The 12754-nt window shown below is 58.6% G+C and overlaps 2 protein-coding genes and 1 long non-coding RNA gene across 3 annotated transcripts; 2 read left to right on the top strand and 1 right to left on the bottom strand.

The window, feature by feature from the left end:
• Positions 1 to 2026: 2026 nt before the first annotated feature.
• DMAC2 (distal membrane arm assembly component 2) lies at positions 2027 to 6929 on the top strand. The gene is made up of 6 exons (XM_057314415.1): positions 2027 to 2110; positions 3542 to 3738; positions 5058 to 5138; positions 5999 to 6135; positions 6233 to 6412; positions 6844 to 6929. The coding sequence occupies exons 1-5, from the start codon at positions 2075 to 2077 to the stop codon at positions 6397 to 6399; spliced, it is 618 nt and encodes a 205-aa protein (XP_057170398.1). The 5' UTR covers positions 2027 to 2074; the 3' UTR covers positions 6400 to 6412; positions 6844 to 6929.
• LOC130544133 (uncharacterized) lies at positions 4473 to 10052 on the bottom strand. The gene is made up of 2 exons (XR_008960148.1): positions 8815 to 10052; positions 4473 to 8439 (listed from the first exon to the last, which is right to left on the bottom strand). It is a non-coding gene; the product is annotated as an uncharacterized LOC130544133 (long non-coding RNA).
• Positions 10053 to 10692: 640 nt separating this feature from the next.
• Positions 10693 to 12640, top strand: B3GNT8 (UDP-GlcNAc:betaGal beta-1,3-N-acetylglucosaminyltransferase 8). Its single transcript, XM_026482226.3, has 2 exons — positions 10693 to 10805; positions 11193 to 12640. The coding sequence occupies exon 2, from the start codon at positions 11225 to 11227 to the stop codon at positions 12416 to 12418; it is 1194 nt and encodes a 397-aa protein (XP_026338011.1). The 5' UTR covers positions 10693 to 10805; positions 11193 to 11224; the 3' UTR covers positions 12419 to 12640.
• The last annotated feature ends 114 nt before the right edge of the window (positions 12641 to 12754 follow it).

Below are 12754 nucleotides of genomic sequence, written 5' to 3'. Positions count from 1 at the left end.
CTTCCTTCTGAAGTCTAACTTCAACTCTGCTCACAAGAGTCCAGCCACGGCCCCTCTGCCAGAGGTAAAACCCCCACCCCTCTTGACCCCTTCTTAGGCCTAACCCCTCGTGGGGGCTGGGTGTCTGGATGCTGGGCCTCACCTGTCCCGCCCTGGGTCCTGCCCCAGCCCCCCAGCCCCTCCTCCTCAGCCTCCACACTTCCTTCCTCTCCACTCTCTGGCTTTCCCAGCTTGACCATGTCTTCTGCTCTTGGGCCACCCCACGGCTTCCCGATTAGCGTGCCTGAGGAACTGCGATCCCTCAGCTGTGGTAACCTCAGTGTCCAGGCTACTGGCGCACAGCTGAACAGCCAGTCCTGCTAACCCCTGACATGCCCACAGATACCATGACTGTCAGCGCAGGCCCTGCCACAGAAAAGACTGGATATGGGCCTCCCTCTGCTTCCAGGAGCTGCCACCAACGCAGTCCTTGGCTCTTCGCCCCTTCCCTGTATCATTCTTGCACCTATCATCACATCTCCCACTGACTGACCCTGCCTCGATCTAATGGGACCCTTGTCATCGCACTGGGCCCATCCTGATCGCCCAGGATAATCTCCCCATCTCCAGATTCTTAACTTGATCACATCTTCCTTTTACCATACAAAGGAACAGATTCACAAGTTCCAAGGATCAGGGCATGAATTTTTGGCGGGGGGGCACTAATCAGCCCACCACATCTGCCTTTCAAACCTGTCACTTTCCCAGTCTCCTGTCTCCCTAAGTGGCATCCCCATCCTTTTAGTTTCTGGAGCTATTGGCTCAACCTTCAAAATAGACTCATAATCTGAGCACTTCTCACCAGTTCCTACTGCCCCATCCCTGCTCCCATCCCACTCATCTCTTGCCTGGACTGCTGCAGTAGTCTCTTTGCCGGCCCCCACTGCTACCCTTTCTGCCTAAGGTCTGTTCTCCACCTAGCAGAAATGATCTTTTTTTTTTTTTAAGATTTTATTTATTTATTTATTTGACAGAAAGAGAGAGAGGGAGAGCACAAGCAGGGGGAAGGGCAGAGGGAGAGGGAGGAACAGGTTACCAACCAAGCAGAAAGCCCGACGCTGGGATCGATCCCAGGACACTGGGATCATAACCTGAGCCGAAGGCAGATACTTAATGGACTGAGACACCCACGTGTACCAAAACGATCTTTAAAAAAACATAAATCAGGGGCACCTGGGTGGCTCACGGTTAATCATCTGACTCTTGATTTCAGCTCAGGTCATGGTCCCCAAGTCGTGAGTTCGGCCCCGTGCCAGGCTCTGTACTCAGCACGGAGTCTGCTTGTCCTTCTCCCTCTGCTCCTCCCCCCGCTCACTCTCTCTGTGTCTCTAACATAAATAAATAAAATCTTTTTTAAAAAATAAAAGGCATAAATCAGATCACGATATTCCCCTGAGAATGGAATTCGGCAGTCAGCATCCTGCCCACCTCTGACTCATCTCCTATTTCTCTCTGCCAGCTGGTTCCCAACCCCCGGGCCTTTGCACTGGCTGTTACCGCAACTGGAATACTTTTTCCCTAGATCTTTGAATGGCTGTTTCCTTCTCATCCCTCACTTCCACTTAAAGATCACCTCTTCGGAAAGGCTTTTGCTGATGCCCTTACACCCTAGTCACTGCCCATTATACTGCGTGTTCTTATTTGTCTCTTATCAAACATTATCTGGAATTATCTTGCTTAATTCATTTGTTTCTTGTCCATCCTCTCCCAGCCTGGAATGTTGACTCCCTGAGACAAGGGCTTGGTCTGTCTTGTTCACCATGGTAACCTCAGCACCCAAAATGGTTTGGGCCACGTGGCAGGTGTTCGGTAAATCTCTGCGAATGAATGAATGATTCTTTCAACAAGACTTTACATTAAATCTTCACGCTGAGAGAGAGCGCTGAACTCCAAACTGAAATCGAGATCACAATACTTTGAGATCTCACCTCTCTTACCCTGAAGTCTAACCTCACCACCCACTAGACCTTTTCCTTCCCTGACCCAGGCGTAAAGAATGACACGGTCAGTTTCCTACTCGTTAAGGAGGTAGCGAATGAAAGCTGGAGGAAGAGGCAAGCTCGGAGGGACTGTGAGTACAGTCGGAGGGAGGGTACTCTAACAGGAAGGACTAACCGCTCTCTCCCAGGGAAAGGCTGCAGAGTCTCACTGTAAGGGCCGTGGAAATAGCGTTCGGAGCAACCTCTAAACCAGAGTAGTAGAAAGTGCTGGTGCCTTTAAGAGAGTCGGAAAATGGAGGGGGCGTGGCCACGGCAAAGGAGTCTCAAACTGAACAGAGTGGGCGGGCTAAGAAAAACCAGCCCCTTCCGGTTACGTAATCCTAGTAAGATGGCGGCGTCCGGGGCGGTAAGTGACCGGAGCTCCTAGAGCCCTTAAATTGAAGTCCGCTCTGCTGCCTCCGCCTTCAGGGCTTCTGTCAACTCCCAGGGAGCAAGGGGCAAGAGAGAGCAGGAGGCCTCTCCCGCTAAGGCTCATGCTGGGAGCGCTGACGTGCGACCTTCGGGAGCCCAGAATGATCGGTGCGAGTCGCAGGGCAGCCGGGGCGCTTTGGAGAGAAAGCGGGGCGGGGACTTGGCGGAGAGAAACCAACCGGGAAGCAGGGAGCGCGTTCCGAAGTTGGCGCACCCAGCCAATCAGAGGGAGGCACCCGATTGCGGGCGCGGGGAGTCGGGCGTGCGCGAGTGGGATCGGCCAGGGAAGAGGGTTTGGTGGAGATGCCGGGCTTTGAGGTCCAAGGCTAGGAGAACAAAGGGTACAGGTGAGGGAAGCTCATGGGATAGTTACGCATTTTTATGGAAAACCAAAGGGACGATGGAGGTGAGGGACAGGAACCAAAAGATGAGTATGGGAGTTCCAAGGGAAAGACCTAGGGGAAATTAAGGGGAGAATTTAGAAAGACCTTAAATCAAGTAATAGATTTAGGGAAAAGTAAGGTGAGAGGTTGGGAACATAGGAATTTTGAGGGAAAATAAGGATTTGGGCAAATTACCGAGAAAATTTGGTTGAAGCAGAAAAAGAAACTGAAGCAGGCTAAGAGAAGACTGAGAAGAGATTGAAGGAAGAGTTTGGGAGCTTTACGGGGTAAATTAATCGTGGTTTGGACAGAAATTCAGATATTTGGGGGAAAGAAATTAGTTATTCAGGAAGAATCCAGGGAAAACTGGATAAAGTTAAGGGGTATTTTGTGGGAAATTAAGAAGTCAGATAATAGAGGTCTTAAAACAAAAATAGGGGTTTGGGAAAACACCCGGGGAGAGTTGGGAAGACCAAGAATGTTTGGCCAAATCAAAGAATTTGGGGCTGATTAAGGGAAAACATGGGAAAATTTGGGGGATCTCAAAAGCAGAATTTGGAAGTTCTGAAAGGAGAATTTTGTGGGCCAGGAAGCAGCAGTGGGGAGGAGGGTGGCAGGGTAGAGTTTCATGGACCAAGAGCAGGGGGATCCGACTCTGACACTCATAGGAGGCTCCAGGCTCAGCCTCTCCTTTCCGCTCCTCCCCAGCGCCTGCACCTGGTAACGCCAGTATGGAACCTGAGTACCAGGGGTATCCGTGGCCTGAGCAGGGCGGTGGGCCCAGAGGGCAGTCAGAAGAAGGAGAGGTCGCTGCTCCAGTTCCTGGCTGACCGCTTCTATGACGTGCAGGCTCTCAGGGAGTACCTGCTCCGAAAGCAGGTGTTGACGGTGCACCAGAAAAATCGGTGAGAAGCCTTGGCAGGCGAGAGCCTGCTGCTGGGGCCTGAACAGGCAGAACTCACATCCTGCTCCTGCCGCTTCTATACCAGGCCCGCCAAGTTGCATCCTCTCCAGCCACACCTTTCCCAAGGGCTCCAGCTCATAGAGGTGACCCGCTGCCCACCATCTCTTGGAGGTCGTGCTGGCACCTCAAACCGAACATGGCCAATGGCAAACCCTTGATTTCCCCCTAAGACAGTCTACTCACCCCCAAGCCTTCCCCATCCCAGGAAACAGCAGCACTGTCCCCAGTTATTCAGGCCAAATTCTAAGGAGTCTTCCCTGATTATTCTTCCTTCTCTGGCTTCCACATCCAGTCCACCAATAAAATACCAGACCATCCCAGATGTGCCCAGTTGTTAAGCTCCTCACTATTTGTAGCCTGGTCGGAGCTCCTTCATTTTATGGTTGGTTGAGTGCAGTAATCTGAACTGGTCACCTTTTGCCCCCTCCAGTTTGTTACGGTCTAAAAGTCATCCAAAGGACTCTTAAGAAACTAAAACAGAGGGTCGCCTGGGTGGCTCAGTCGGTTAAGCCTCTGCCTTCGGCTCAGGTCATGATCCCAAGGTCCTGGGATCAGCCCCATGTTAGGCTCCCTGCTCAGCAGGAAGTCTGCTTCTCCCTCTCCCTCTGCTGCTCCCCTTGCTTGTGCTCTCTCCATCAAATGAATAAATAAAATCTTAAAAAAAAAATCCTAAAATAGAAAACACCACTTTATTTAAAACCCTCAAATGGTTTCCCATTGCAGCTAGAATAAAAGCCAGACTCCAAGGTCTAAAATCTGAGCTTTGAGACCTCTACCAGGGACTCCCCTTACCCGCACCAGCATGGTGTTCTTACTGCTGTTTATTCTGCCCTCCGAAGTTGAGCCTCTGAGCGGTTGCGCTAGCTGTTCCCTTGGCCTGGCAGGCTCACGCCTTGACCTTTGAATTTCTTCCCACCCCTCAAATCTCTGCTCAAGCATCACCTCCTGCAAGAAGTCAATCTCTTAACACCCGAACTGAAGTAGGCTTCTCCATCCCCACCCCTGCCCCAAGCCACTCCAGAGTCAGTCCCTCTGTGTTACTTCCCCGGTGGATCTGATTCGGCAATTTGCTCTTAACTTCCGGGTTTGTTAGGTTTCCTTCTGTAAATTAGCTTCACAGAGCGGGGACGCTCTCTGTCTTGGTGCCCGGCACTTAATAGACATTCAGTAACTATTTGCAGCCTGGCTCAGTCCCGGTGCTGCGGACTCTGACCCTCGCGGTGGCACGGGGGGCTGACGCAGCCACCGTTCTCTCCACAGGCCCTTCACCTACATCCAGGAGCGCTTCGGGCCCCACGTCGCGGGTGTCTATTTCATCCTGAAGCAAGGAGGCGCGGTCAAGTACGAGGGCAAAAGTGTCAGCAGGGGGTGGGGGAAGCTGCGCAGCGCTGAGCCCCAGGCTCTTGGGACTTACCGGGAGCCCCGGGCTCTGCCCGCCCCCCCCCCCTTGGAGCTTGTTCTTGAACTCCCGCTCTGCCCGCTGTAAAATGGGCCGGTGGTTGGGTGGAATCTACAAGGTTTGCTGGAAAGAATCAGGGACACTTTGCAGTGGGAGCACTTGGAACAGGCCTGGCGCAGCACCAGAGCTCAGTAAATGTCGGTGTTCCTTTTCCTTCCTTCTTGCCTTCCTTTCTCCTTCTTCCCTCCCTCCTCCTCTTTGTTTGTTCTCATTTTTCCTCTTTTTTGAGAAACGTAGCTCATGCATCTACCCCTCACTTGGCTCCAATGAAAATTTCCCTTGGTTTGAGCACCTTCCTCCAGCCCGTTCCTCAGAAACAGCACTACACGTCTGAGTTGGTCTTGACTTTTGCTTGGCTGTGAAGATTCTTGTACTCTTGCCCGCTTCTCCTATGTTATCAGTTTTTTCTGACCCGCAGTAAAAATGACCAACAGAGGCGCTTGGGTGGCTCAGTCGGTTGAGGGTCTGACTCTTGATCTCAGGGTCGTGAGTTCAAGCCACATGTTGGGCTCCACACTAGATGCGGTGCTACTTTAAAAAAAAAAAAAAAAAAGCCAAACATTGCCTCTTCCGTGGGAATGTCCGGGGACCCAGGGAGGGCCAACACGGAAAGGCTTTAGTACAGCGTCAGGTGCACCAGATGTGGTGTGACCCCGTCAGCACACGGGGCTGGGGAGCGTCCTCGGGAGGTTGGAGGCTTGGGAGGAGAGGTGCCCTGCTCACAGCCCCTGTCCCCTTCCAGGTTTCAGGGCAAGGAGTGGATCCGGTCAAATGCACGTGGCCACTTCCCTCTTGACTTCATGACATTCCAGGCGGTGCCTGTCGAGGCAGTGGACGCCAGCGGCTGTGCCATCAACTACCAAGGCCTGGACAGCGTCTGTGAGAGGGGTGGAGACGGGCGGGCCCATGCATCCGCCCTTTGGTGGCGGGCTCCAGAGAGGATCTCAGTGGCCTCACCTCCCCCCCTTCCTTGCAGTGGCCCTGAAGGAGCTCCAGTCCCTGTGGCTGCAGCGCTGTCCCCACGTGGATGACTGGTGTCTCAGCCGCCTCCATCCGCTGGCCAACTCGTTGCAGGAGCTCTCGCTGGCTGGTTGTCCCCGAATCTCTGAACGGGGCCTCGCCTGCCTGCACCACCTCCAGTGAGACCTCAGCCCAGGCAGGGCCCCAAGCCGGGGTAGGGGGGTGGGGGATGGGCATCTGACACAGATACGGGAAAGCGGGGAGCGGGCGGTTAGCAGTCTCCATAGCCCTGCCTCCACGACCGACCTGGAGCGCGTGTGGGGAGAGCCCAGGTGAGCAGTCGCAGTGAATCTGCTGGGGGCGGGGGGTAAGCACTCCTTGTTTTTCTTCCTTTCTATTTTAATGAAAACTCGATGACATTTACAGTGTTGCGAACAGGAGCTGCCAGGGTGTCCATTTGTAATCCCCACGGTGGGTGTCTGTACTTGGCCAGCTCTCTCGAACATAGTCCAGGCAGCTAAAGACTTTTATTTTAAAGAGCTAGGTAGGGGCTGAAGCCGGGGCAGGCGCGCCCCTCCACACCCTTCCGCTCCTCATGCGGGCCTCCCCCTTGCTGCCTCCTCTCAGGAACCTCCGCAAGCTGGACATCTCAGACCTCCCCGCCGTGTCCAACCCGGGCCTCACGCAGATCCTGGTGGAGGAGATGCTGCCTAACTGCGAGGTCCTGGGGGCTGACTGGGCCCGGGGCCTCAAGTCGGGGCCGGAGGAGCAGTCTCGGGACACAGCCAGCCCCATCCCGGCCTAGCCCTCGGCCCCCTCCTCGTCAGGCTGGGCGTCAGCAGGGCTCTGTGGCAGGGCTGACAGTTCTCTGCTGGGTTCACTCCACGTGGAGGCTGGGGGGGTGATGGGGGGGCTGGCACCGCCGGCCGGTCAGAGGGGAGAGCGTGAGGCTGGCGTACTTATTCACCACCTCAGGGGCTCTGGCTGACTGCACCCCGGGCTGAAAGGTCACAGCTCTTGTCACCTTGTCCGGCAGCTCTTTCCACAGGCTTCTCTCCGGGGTTCCAACAGCCTCCTCCTGCCTCTTCGGGCCGGGCCCAGGGGAGGTGCACCCCCCCCATGACTTCCCCTCTTGATTTACCCCCCACCTGGCCACTACCATGCCAAGAAACCCCGCTCTTGACTTGTAGAGACTCTTCTCAAAGTACCCTCATTTGAATGTGCTGCTGTTCCGGCTGAGTCCCTGACTGATGCAGGTGCACTACCAGCCCGTTTCCCTGTGGGACAGCGCTCAGCTCACCGCGCCCGCGGCACCCCCGGCCTCCACTCGCTCAACGCCCAGAGCGCCCCAGGCCCACGGTGTCCCCGCTTACCCATGTATTGACTCTGCCCCAATTCCAGCTTTCCCCTCTGCTCCATGGAAACGCGCCTTTGAAACGGTTTTCCTTTGCTAAGTGGCGCGCCAAGGTTTGCCGGGAGAGGGCGCCCGAGAGAGGACAGTGGGAGGCCTTCGCTTCCATTGCGAGCTCTGCGGCTCCTGCCAGGCCCGCAGCCTCCCCAGCAGGCGGCTCCCCGAAGTGCCCGGGGCCCCTGCGAAGACCCCGCTGCGTCCCAGAAGGGGCACTGACGGTAATGCCAAGGCACCTTATCAGTGAATCCCTTATTTCGATTTACTGTTGAAAGTCAACAATTCTTGACATTAAATGTCATGTGTTCAAATTACTGTGGTTTTTCTCTGCCGACTGGATCCACACTGACCCAGCAGTGGCATCTGGAGTGTTCCAGGAGATAGACTCACAAAGTGGGGATTTGGGGTTGGTTTTGGTCCTGCCTTTGGAGTGCAGTGCTGAGCTCCTTGGTGGCGGGAAGCGGGCAGTGGCAGCACAGTCGGGCTCTGGCCGGGGGCTGGGACGAGGTGCCAACTGAGGCACGTGCCCTGGGAATCCTGCGGCCGCTGCACTTGACTGTTGGGGCAGTAATGACAATTCTAAAGATAGATGCTGGACAGATTCTGCGGGGTGCCCTTGAGCGCTCACAGACAAGGACAGGTCTGTTGGCTCAGCTCAGGCCGCCTTCTGGGAAGGGGTGCTGCCCCCCGAAGCCCCTGTAGTGCTGAAAACCGTGGCATTTGAGTTTGCGGGTTGCCGAGTGATGATGGTTGAATCCCCAGTCTTGACAATTTTCTCATGTTCAAGTGAGGGTGCCGACTGGCAGAGAGGGACCCTGAAATGTGGAATGGGGTCACCTGGTTCGACCCAGCAGAAAGAGACGCTCTCGAACCCCGAGGAGGCTGAGGAGACCAGCAGCCTGCCTGTGCTGGCGACGCTCTGCTCCCCTCCCCCGGGCAGATGCTTCGGAAGTGGGCGTCTGCTCTTAGGCTCCTCACAAGCGCCCCTGCTCTCACCCGACCCACAGCCGCCCAGGGTTCCATCTCAGCAGGCTCGGGGGGCACAGCCACCCACTAGCCCCCAGAGAAGGCAGCCTCTACACTAGGAGAATAGCAAGATTTGCAAACATAGAGCAGAAACCTGGGGGGAGGGGCGCAAGTCTAAGGGTGTTAAACCAGTGAGGGCCAAGTTCACGGTCCAGGGCACTTACTTGAGATAATGAGTTAGCTAGTGCAGCTGGATGGCTCTAGCAGCTTTCTCAGGTCGCTGACTGGACCTTGGACTCAAGCGTGGTCTCTGGTTAGCGAGGCAAGGAGCCGAGCCGCCCTGGCATGATCCAGAGGGGGCGCCCAGAGCTCAGGGAGGTCGGTGTTGGACCGGGGTGCTCATGTGGGAGGCACACTTCCAGCCCCAACTGTAAGGCACCTCTTGGGTCATTCTCCGGGATGGACTGTCCCTGTTACAACTGCTGGGTGGTTTCTCCTGATTGGATCCAGACTGCTGCCCATAGCAACCAAAACCGTACCCTGAGATTTCTAACTACCCCCAGGAGGAGCAGTGTCAGCTCCGCTGGGAGAAGTGAGATGAGCCAGGGGAGCTCCGGGGGGCCTTGCCACCTCTCCCTCTCCCAGCCCAGGGGCGGGGGGCCGGGGGTGGGGGGTGGAGACCCCTCCCCGGTTGCTCAGGGCCCTACCCTGGGCCCTTGGCTGTCCTTGCCCACTCCCGCTTCTAGGGCATGACTACCCGACACTCCTCGGCGTGCTCTTCCTCCAGCTGCTCCCACGGGCCCCATTACTCAAACTTGGGGCTTGGAAATCAGCTCTGGACAGATAATCAAGGGCTGCTGACAAAGGTGCCAAGGAAGAGATGATCCAGACAGTCCTCCCAACCCAGGCTGGAGACAAGGGGGTCAGGCCAGGCTCAGTGGGGCCCTTGGTCCCCCCCACCAAGGTTCCAGGAGGTCAGGGTTAAGGAGGCCCCACCTGCCCACCTCCCCAGACAGCTGTTGTAGCCCCAACAGCAGGGGCCCTGGAGGGCAGGGACACAAACACAGGCAGACACCCTCTCCGGTCCCAGGGGGCCGGATGTGAGTATTCCCGGAGTCACTGTGCAGCTGTGGGCGGGGCTGGGGGGGGACGGGATAGGGATGGATCCCGCCTCCACAAGGCAAACACCAGGCACCAAAGGGCGTGGAGGAGGTGAGAGGGTCAGCTCAGCTCGAGGGCCTCCGGTGCCCCCACCCCACCCTCCACTGGCCTCTAGCTTGGCACCGCCCTCCGCCTCCCCTTCGCCTTCCATCTGGTCCCCTCCCGCTCCTCCCTGGCTCTGGAGGTCCGCAGACACCCTTCTCAGTCCCACCCCACAGGTCGCCGACCTGCCTCTCAACTTCACTCTCCCCTCCCGCACAGGGGCATCAGGCTACCCGGTTTGTCTCACTCCCCGTCTCCACACCCCTCCCCTCCCCTCCCTCTCTCCCTGCAGCCCTCTCTTCTCCACTACCCCCTCTGTCCCTCCTCTCCCTTCCCCCACTTGCCCCAGAGGTCTCCCCCGTCCCTCCTTCCCCACCCACCCAGTCCATCTCTCCTCCCCACCAGCCCCTTCCCCACCCCCACCCTGACTCCAGGGCCCACAACACACCCCATCTCTGGCACGGCCGACCCATCCCCTCAGCACATTCACGGCCGCCTCCGCAGCCAGGCGTCAGCCCCCCCTCCTCCCCGCCCAGCTCCGCCACTTTGGGACTCTGCCTGTCCCTGGGCCATCTCGCCACTGCCCAGCCCAGGCTCGGGCCTGGCCCCTCAGCCTCACCCTCCCTCAGACTCTCCCAGGCCCTGGCTCTCCCCGCCGGGCCTCACCGGGTCCCCCGTCTGTCTTTGGCCACCCCGCACCTTTCCGCTGTCTCACCAGAAAACCAGCCCCAACACGCCAGAGCCCCATCCCTCAGGTCGGCCTCCGGCCCTCCCCTCCACTCCCCTCCCGTCCCCTCCTCCCTCGGCCCCGCCCCAGCCCCTCCCGGCCCCTGGGGCCCTGGCGGCCTCCCTCCCCGCCCTTCCCCGCCCCCCCCCCCCCCCCCCCCGACTCCGGACTGGCTGGGCAGGGCTCCGACTACAGCACCACGCTCGGCAGGGGCAGAAGGGAGGGAGCGAGGGAGGGCCTGACCAGAGGCCCCGGACGCGGCGCGGGCGGGAGCTGGACCCAGAGGTAAAGAGGAGGGTCAGCAGGTCCCTGGCCCCCCTTCCCTGGGGTGGGGACTGTTGGGATGAGGGAGGCTGGGTTTCTAGATGGTGAAAGGGCTGACCTGTGATTCTGACTCCTGGTGAGGGAATGAAGGGGGGGCTGGAATGGCCGAGTCCCCAGTCCCTGGGGTGGGGCTGCGGACTAGGTTGGTGGAATGGGCTGGGCTGGGCAGAAAGAGCAGGGTGTCGAAAGAACTGGAACAGGGTTCCGAGCTCCAGGAACAGGGAAGAGCTGGGTCCTCGGCGGGAGGGTGGGTTTAGGGGCTGGGGCTGAGAAAAGCGGTTACACGGGCTGGCAGGGACTGCTGGCGCCCATCCCTGCACCTCAAAGGCCTCTGTGGCTCCTTTGCAGCTCCCGCGGCCACCCCTTCCCTGGGCTGGGTCATGCGCTGCCCCAAGTGCCTTCTCTGCTTGTCAGCGCTGCTCACGCTCTTGGGCCTCAAGGTGTACATCGAGTGGACGTCCGAGTCTCGGCTAAGCAAAGCCTACCAGGGACCCCGGGACACCCCACCAGGCCCCACACCCGCCAGCCCCGAGCCCACCCTGCCAGCTAACCTCTCCGCCCGTCTGGGCCAGAGCGGCCCACCGCCCTCAGCTTACTGGAACCAGCAGCAATGGCAGCTGGGGTCCCTGCCCAGCGGGGACAGTGCTGAGGCAGGGGACTGCCGGGCTTGGGGGGCCGCCGCTGCCGCTGAAATACCAGACTTCGAGTCCTACCCTAGGGGCCTCCGCCGCTTCCTGCTGTCTGCAGCCTGCCGGAGCTTCCCACCGTGGCGGCCCGTGAGCGGCAGCGGCCAAGTGGCCGGCTGCTCTGGCACCGACGTCCCCTACCTGCTGCTGGCCGTCAAGTCGGAACCAGGGCACTTTGCCGAACGTCAGGCCGTGAGGGAGACGTGGGGCAGTCCCGCTCCCGGGGTCCGGCTGCTCTTCCTGCTGGGCTCACCGGAGGGGGAGGCGGGGCCTGACCTGAGCTCCCTGGTGGCCTGGGAGAGACGCCGCTACAGCGACCTGCTCCTCTGGGACTTCCTGGACGTCCCCTTCAATCGGACACTCAAGGACCTGCTGCTGCTGACCTGGCTGGGCCACCACTGCCCGGGTGTGAGCTTTGTCCTGCAAGCTCCGGACGATGCCTTCGTGCGCACGCCTGCCCTCCTGGACCACCTGCGAGCCCTGCCACCCGGCTGGGCCCGAGGCCTCTACCTGGGGGAGGTCTTTACCCAGGCCAAACCCCTCCGGAAGCCCAGAGGACCTTTCTATGTGCCCGGGTCCTTCTTTAAAGGTCACTACCCAGCCTACGCAAGCGGGGGTGGCTATGTCATCGCTGGGAGCCTGGCCCCCTGGCTGCTGCGGGCAGCCACCCGTGTGGCTCCCTTCCCCTTCGACGACGTCTACACTGGCCTATGCTTCCGTGCCCTGGGCCTGGCACCCAGGGATCACAAAGGCTTCCACACAGCTTGGCCAGCAGACCAAACGGCCGACCCCTGCACACTCCGGGACCTGCTGCTTGTGCAGCCCCTCAGCCCCCAGAACAGCATTCGGCTCTGGAAACAGCTGCAGGACCCCCAGTTCCAGTGCTGAGTCTTCGGGGAGCTGGAGAGGAGGGAGGGCGGACCTGGCCTGCACCTCGGTGCCTGTCTCTGGCTCGGTCTCTCCTGGGCCTCAGTGTGAGGGAGGAATCCTAGAATCCTGACTGCCTGAGCCCCTCCTGGGTTCTCCCAGGTGAGGGGGCTGGGCAGCAGGAGGCAACAGACTGTTTCTGTTACTTCTTGTTTTTGAAAAATATGCACACACACACCCCCACTCTGAGACCTGGAATCGTCTTTGTGCCTGTGGGGCCCCGGAGGAGTTGACAGAGTGAGAGCAGCTGCATGCTGACCTTCACACTGGGAACTCTCCCCGCCCTTACTGGGCAGG

Source organism: Ursus arctos, unplaced genomic scaffold (genome assembly GCF_023065955.2).
Source record: "Ursus arctos isolate Adak ecotype North America unplaced genomic scaffold, UrsArc2.0 scaffold_19, whole genome shotgun sequence".
In the NCBI taxonomy this organism is placed as follows: domain Eukaryota; kingdom Metazoa; phylum Chordata; class Mammalia; order Carnivora; family Ursidae; genus Ursus; species Ursus arctos.
The sequence above is the reverse complement of the archived record's forward strand: the minus strand, read 5'-3'. Positions and strand labels throughout refer to the sequence as shown.

What these genes read in the sequence shown, in the direction of transcription:
- DMAC2 (XM_057314415.1), top strand. Translation starts at nt 2,075, where the DNA reads ATGAAAGCTGGAGGAAGAGGCAAGCTCGGAGGGACT. An exon ending in ACGGTGCACCAGAAAAATCG is followed by an intron (nt 3,739 to 5,057) that starts GTGAGAAGCCTT and finishes TTCTCTCCACAG; the next exon opens with GCCCTTCACCTACATCCAGG. An exon ending in AAGCAAGGAGGCGCGGTCAA is followed by an intron (nt 5,139 to 5,998) that starts GTACGAGGGCAA and finishes GTCCCCTTCCAG; the next exon opens with GTTTCAGGGCAAGGAGTGGA.
- B3GNT8 (XM_026482226.3), top strand. Translation starts at nt 11,225, where the DNA reads ATGCGCTGCCCCAAGTGCCTTCTCTGCTTGTCAGCGCTGCTCACGCTC.